At 37.9% G+C, this 7,002-nt stretch overlaps 1 protein-coding gene across 1 annotated transcript; it reads left to right on the forward strand.

The window, feature by feature from the left end:
• The first annotated feature begins 5,250 nt into the window (after positions 1-5,250).
• Positions 5,251-6,336, forward strand: LOC142337067 (trafficking protein particle complex subunit 6b-like). Its single transcript, XM_075386132.1, has 2 exons — positions 5,251-5,451; positions 5,892-6,336. The coding sequence occupies exons 1-2, from the start codon at positions 5,313-5,315 to the stop codon at positions 6,260-6,262; spliced, it is 510 nt and encodes a 169-aa protein (XP_075242247.1). The 5' UTR covers positions 5,251-5,312; the 3' UTR covers positions 6,263-6,336.
• Positions 6,337-7,002: the final 666 nt, after the last annotated feature.

Raw genomic sequence — 7,002 nt, forward strand, 5'->3', positions numbered from 1 at the left:
AATGAGACCTTTTTTAGATCCACACAACTTTGGCACACTAGTTGCACGTTGTTATTAATACTACTAATTCCAAAGATTGCCTCTGTTGACATTTCTGTGCACTTAGTTGTTAAATGCATATTATTGCCACATGCTACGCAATGAAAAACAGCTGATTTTGATTCGATGTTTGTCGAGCAAGTTTTACACAGTTGATTTTTAATTTGTTGTTCTTTGCCCGTTCCCATTTTAACTTAAATCTAAATGTTTTGGAAATTTGCGCGGGTTTTTATTACTGCTAATGACTGAGTTAAAATAGATTTTTTTATGTGATAATTTTGGAATTACTTGAAAGGAGAAATATAGAAGTGGAAGATAAGACCGCGGTCTCCTGACGGAAGGAGCTTATGGCTTATCGTGTAGTAAACCATAGAACTTAATGTATGACATGCTCATAAAATACATAGTAAACGCACAAATCGAAATTTCCATAATAAATGGGTGAACAAAAAGAGATGGTTACTAAGAGTAAACCGGATTTTAACAATATACAGAAAGCATCATAAATAATGATGGGAATCATCACGGAATGTCATCTTGACGGGAGACGTCAATGAATGTTTGCTTTTGAAGGGATTTGTCAGGCGGGTACTCCTGTTATCTGTAAGTTTAACTAACGGGGACCCCTGCGGTAAAAAATAAGTTTGAGAAAACCCAAAAGAGATTAAAGAAAATGGGTAAAAAAACCTAAGATTAATCAACCATTGATAGGACCGAAACCAAAGACCATATTCAAATTAAAACCTCATGTAATTGAGCTGCCTTTCTTTTATTAGCTTTACACCTTGTAATTTTGTGGAACTTATTGCTTTTTTGACCAATAAGTCTAACTCTATATTGAACAGCTTTAATATTTACAGTTTCATAATTAAATAAAGTCTTAGACTTAGAAGTTTTTCATCAGTAACCCCGAGGTTTTAAAGTGCTTTAGAAATATCCCCAACCCAACCCGTAACCGTACACAGTGCAATTTGAAAAACTTTAACAAAATTGGCGGTAGGAAGACTTGAATAAGAAGCACGTTGATCCCGAGAACCCGAGACTCGAATTGTTCTCGAGAAAAAACAAGATTTGGGATAACAAATTTCCAGTTCCACATATTTCCACCAAAGTTTGTGGGATTCAGTTCCAGAAGTCACAACGGAATTAGTCGCAAGTGAGAATTTACTCGCGTGGGGCTAACTATTACTCGTTGGTGAATAGAGAAAATTGCTTGTGTGCAAAAACCGCATCACACCACGTGAGTACAAGTAAAGAGTTTTCTCTAGTTGTTGTCGTTGGTAATCGAAACTGATTGCCACTGCGTTAGTCTTATTAGTCTTGAAAAAAAATTTTCTCATTCGATCTTAGTTGCGAAATTGACTTGTAGATAACGAGCGGCATAGCAATCGAAAAAAAACTGCAGGATATTTGCGTTGTAAAATTAATTAAACCATTTGCGTTGTTTTCTACTCTGAAAGTTATATATTGACTTTTTTGAAACTATCATTAGTTAAAAAAAACAAAAAGCGAAAAAAATGATCAGGTAACATTAAGCAGGAGAAAGTGAAAGAAAATTAAAGCATCTAATATCATCCTTGTCGTGAATTAGAAAAAAAATATATATTATAAACATCAATAAAAACAGGAAAAATCGGAATTCAGCTAGTATCATTTTAAAATAATAAAGAGAATTAGGTGGGACAGTCATCTATAAGACTGTAAATTAAAATTTGCTTAAAAATTAAAAAAAAATAAAAGGTAAAAAAAAGAAAATACCATATTGAAATAAACGTTAGGTTTTATAAACAAAAGTTTTTAAACATTAAAATAAAGAGAGTTTTGTAGAAATTCAAAGATAAAATTAGAAAACACCTACCAATGACGATCTACTTGGTAATTATTTTATAGAATTTACTATTTTCAACAACTAAACAAAGTTTTAAAAGGGCACAATACAAGTAGGGGAACAGTAAAATGGCAACGGGCTCGACCTCTAGAATGCTATTACCGGAAGCGTTTACCGGTTCAAACGACTTGGAAAGCTACGTGACGCATTTTGAGCTATTAGCGGAACTACAAAAGTGGAAAAGAACTGAAGGAGATTCGGCCCGCGAGGTTGTTGAACGGCCGCATTATTTTGCACTTAGGCTACAGTAATCTGCCATAGAGTTCTATCGCAAACTACCAGAGAAAATTATGATGAATGCGTTAAAGCTTTTTGAGAACACTATAGCGAAAAACCGGTCGTTTTCCGGGGACGGCTAGTTCGCCGAGTACAACTACCAGGAGAAAAACAACCAGGAGATTTTCTGGGAGATTTAAAGTAGTTGGCTTTGAAAGCTTACCCAACGGAGTTTCAAGACATTAGAGACCATCTCGTTCTGAGAGGATTTCTAGAAAGAATCAACCCTAGTCAGATGAGGTTAGATCTCAGAAGCAAATCGTCGACAAGGATATGAATATTGAAACAGTTTTGGAACAATCATTGTGTAGAATCATTGTGTAGAAGCTGTAACAAGAATAGAAGAGGAAGAGAAAACAACAAAAATTGCAATAATTAGAAGGGATGAAACGAAAGATTTAGTGGAGGCCGTCGCCAGGCTTGTGAACCAATTGTCAGTAGACGACAAACAGTGAGAGAACCATCGAAATCAATCAGCAGTTCCCGGTGACGGTGGAGTGACGACAGACTTGATAGAGGACAGCAACAAGATCGTGGGTTCAACGAGCGGCTGCGATTGCCAAAGCCAGGACCTAGTCAACGAGACAGATCTTTCGGAACGAAAGGCAGGGTTTCAAGTGCAGAGCCTGTGGACAAGAAGGGCACAATTCGAAAAATTATCGAAATTGTTTCCTATGTGGAAGTTCCCAACTCTTGAAAAGAAACTGCCCTTTTAAAAAGAAAACCACCGAAAACTGAAATGTCATTAGAGTTTGTTCGACAAACACAATTTAATGTCCAAACGCAGAAATCATACTTCATGGGAACAGATGCGTTGGATTAGTAGTTGGATTAATGACAGTGGAAGTAGTATATCGCTTTTGAGCTGGTCCAAATACGAAAAACTGGGCAAACCCCGAATTGTGCAAACGTACACAAAACGAGTTTTAACAGTCAATAACTCAGCTGTCAAAATAATAGGAAGAGTAACGCTTTTGGCACAGTTGCAACCAAGACTACCGGAGGTTGAACGAGAATTTGTGATAACGGCAGACGAAGGTATAGAATGTCTGCTGGGAATTGGTTTCCTCAAAACCAACAAATATGAATTGAACTTACACGACGAGAATGTAAATAGCAGTCACTTTAAGATTTCGAATTGTGCGTTCACTATGTATTTTATGAGCATGTCATGCATTAAGTTCTATGGTTTACTACAATCTAAACCACAAGAAAGAACGAAACGAGAAAAAGAACCGTGGTCTCCTGACGGAAAGAGCCTTTAGTCTATCTAACCTCGAAAACTGCCGCACAGACAGCCCGTTTGCCGTGTACACTCGAAAGTTCGTGGATGCTCTTTCCACGCAAGTTCTTTCGCGAAACGTTTATACAGAATTTTGTCTTCAATATTCGTATCTGGCTGAGTCCGTAATCGTTGAGATGCACACTATCCTTCTCAGTAATTTGAACAACTGAAAAACTCCTTTCTGCAAGGCCTCGATAACCCCAGCATTCAAATTCAGCTCTCTTCGCAAGTTTACGGTTGACCGCTGCGTACCTGTTTATTTCGTGATCGTCGATGCATTCTTTGAGAGCCTCGAATTTAGGTTCGGGTGGAATGCGGGGGGTTATTCCAATGACAAAAACTCTATTCGCAACGTTATACAAGATGAAAGAATATTGACGTTGGCGAATTGAAGTTGTCGTACCTGTGAATCTCCAATCAATGGGGTTTTCGGTTCAGCACTTGAAGATTTAAATGTATGGTATCTCATCAGTAAGGTTTCTAAAATCCCTCCATTGAGGGCTTTCCACACCTTACGTAGTTCATATCACATGAAAAAACCTATTTAATGATAGTCAGCATTACACCAATCGAAGCAGAAGTCTATTCAATCACCTTTGTCTAGAATATTAGTCGGAATTCGCGTCTGCTTGTGAACAAATCGCGAATTTCCATTTAAATTTTGATCTTCAAGATCATAAATCTTTACTCAGCTATCAAATTGTTTTAAGTGTTTGAAAAAAATCGAAGCTTATTGTCTTTTGCTGCAACCATAATGGTAGTCAAAGATTTAACTGCGACCTTTTTCGTCAATCTGTCAGCTATGTTTTTGTTGCTTTGTGGTTGAAAGTTTGTGCGTGTTTATTTTTCAAAAATGGTTGTTGAACTATGGACGTTTGAGCACTCGTGTTTGTGTCTAATATGGTTTTTTGAAGAGTAATTTGATGCATTCCTTTTGTAGATGCTCTTTGAAAAGTTTCTTGTGAGCTTTATCACAAGCAATACGAGTTAATGTTTACTTTAATTACGGATTATGTGCGTATGGATATGTACTAAGTCTGGTACCCAAGTCTGGTACCCTTCGAAGACTGACATGAAATCAATCGAGAGGATCCAGCAAAAGGCAACAAAGTGTATATGCGGTGGAAACGACGAATACCATCAAAGACTCGAAACGCTGAAAATACTCCCACTCTCCATGTACATGGAAATGCACGATGTACTCTATCTCCTCTCAATCCTAGAAGGCAATTACTACGTCCCCGAAGACAAACTGCCAAAGCGAAAAGAAAACGAAACAAGACAAAAGCAGGAATTTGAACTCCCCAAACACCGACTACATAAATCAGACGAAAATTTTTTCTTCAGAGCCACAAAGCTATTCAACATCATCAGTAGGACAACGGAGAAGCCAATGACGAAGAAACTTCTGACAGAGATGTACCAAAACTATTTCCACAGAAGCTACAACGAACTCGACAGCTGCACCTGGAGACTTCTATGCAACTGTGGAATCTGCAAACCAATGAAAAAACTCGTGCCAAACGAAAACTGAAGGGTTCCACACCCGAGGGCTCCGACCCTAAAGACTCTCCTACTACTACTACTACTACTATAGCGTGTCCCATAAAGTTGAAATAAGCGAACGTTTCAAAAGCCACAGAACAGATTTCCAAGTTCAATTTTAAAACGTGCAGAAAAACATTGATGAATCGATGCTTAAGGGAGAAAACTTGACATTAAAATGACCAATTTGATGCTCAATTGCCTGTTTTTGACGTTCTCGAACGTTCGCTTATTTCAACTTTATGGGACAGACTATAGTTTTGGAATTTGCAGGTTGAAATGTCACAGTCGCAAAGTTTATTTGTATCGGATGAGATCTGGACAATGTTTGAGTTTCTCCACATGGAAACAGTTCAGAGTTTTCTGAATGAACACAAACAGAGAGGCTCTTCAATGGACCACTGCTATGCTAAATTGGGCAACACACCTTTTCTCCCATTTTTGCGAAACAGTACCACGAAACACTGTAATTTGATAACAGTTTGATGTATTGAAGTGCACTAGTTACAAAGCTATAGGGGTCGAGAAAATTTTTGAAAAGATTATTTCCGAGCCCCCTCCCCCCCCCCCCCCCCCACACACACAGACACACACACACACACACACCAAGAAGACTAGGATCCAATTTTAGATAGGAAAAAAAAGTATCAAAAAGAATCCGGAAATAAAACCCCTCTCGTCTGTTAGATTGCGCATTTGCCCATGCCTTAGTGTTAAGCGGCCCGTTGGACATTGCCATGCCTTAGCGGTCCGTAATGAAGCTAACAATTTAATGGCCTTGACCAACAGTAGGTTAGATTGAGGCTTATAAATGGTTATAAACGTGAGATTCAAGGGAAAAGGTGTAAATTAATTTAGAATACATGGGCTTCAGATTTGGCCAAAAACTAATAGAGAAGTTCTCGAAGGAGCGAGAACGACTGAAGGACGAGTTGGAAATGATGAAATATATCTGCAAGGAATTCTGGTTCAATATCTACAGGAAAAATATTGATAATCTAAGGACAAACCACCAAGGCGTCTATGTGCTGACAGACAACCAATTCAGGTTTCTGAGAAGTATCTCATCTACAGATCAATTCACGGCCGAATGCCATCCCTTCTTGGCTATTCCTTGTGGGGTATTGAGAGGTGCGCTTGCAAATATTGGAGTATCGGCGAGTGTTTCGAGTGAAATAGTGAAACCACCTCAAGTTAAATTTACTGTTACCATTGATAGGAAAACGTAAAGAAAATGGGTACCGTTTGATTGATTTTGCTAATTAATATTGATTTGGGGAATTAATTTAACTACATCCTTCTGTTTTGATTAAGGCGTTGAATTTATGTTGAAAGCAATACATTAATGCGCGCCGAAAGTGCGCATTGATAACGTGCATCATTGATCGCAAAAAGAATGTAGTAATTTTTGCTAATTAAGGCTCGCAGAGGCCTAATGATTCTCTAATTTTACTACTCGAAAACACGAAGCGGATTGCTTTTTAATTGATCTCAGAGGACTCTTAATTGGTATTTTGGGCTTGATCGCTTTTTATCTGGTAGAATTGGCTTCATTTTAACTATTTTTTGCCGGTGTCTGCCCAGGATAATTTCGGATTCCTAGTAAAATGAACAGTAAAAGATCTTGTGTTTCTAATTTTACTACTCGAAAAGACGTTAAAGCGGATTGCTTTTTAATTGATCTCAGAGGACTTTTGTTGTTTGTTTTTTCTTGGTATTTTTGTGCTTGATCGCTTTTCATCTGATAGAGTCGGCTTCATTTTGCCTATTTACTGACTTGTCTAACAAGGATGGTTTCGGATCCCTGGTAAAAATGAATAGTAAAAGACCTTATGGTTTTCTGTTCTTACTACTCCTCTATTTTTACTACATTCTTCTCCCCGAAGACAGGGCAAAAGAATATGAAAGATCTATTCAGATTTGTGAGCCGTTACAGAATCATAACGCTATAGATGCAGAGTTTCATCAG

Source organism: Convolutriloba macropyga, chromosome 3 (genome assembly GCF_964194025.1).
Source record: "Convolutriloba macropyga chromosome 3, txConMacr16.3, whole genome shotgun sequence".
Classification (NCBI taxonomy): Eukaryota; Metazoa; Xenacoelomorpha; order Acoela; family Convolutidae; genus Convolutriloba; species Convolutriloba macropyga.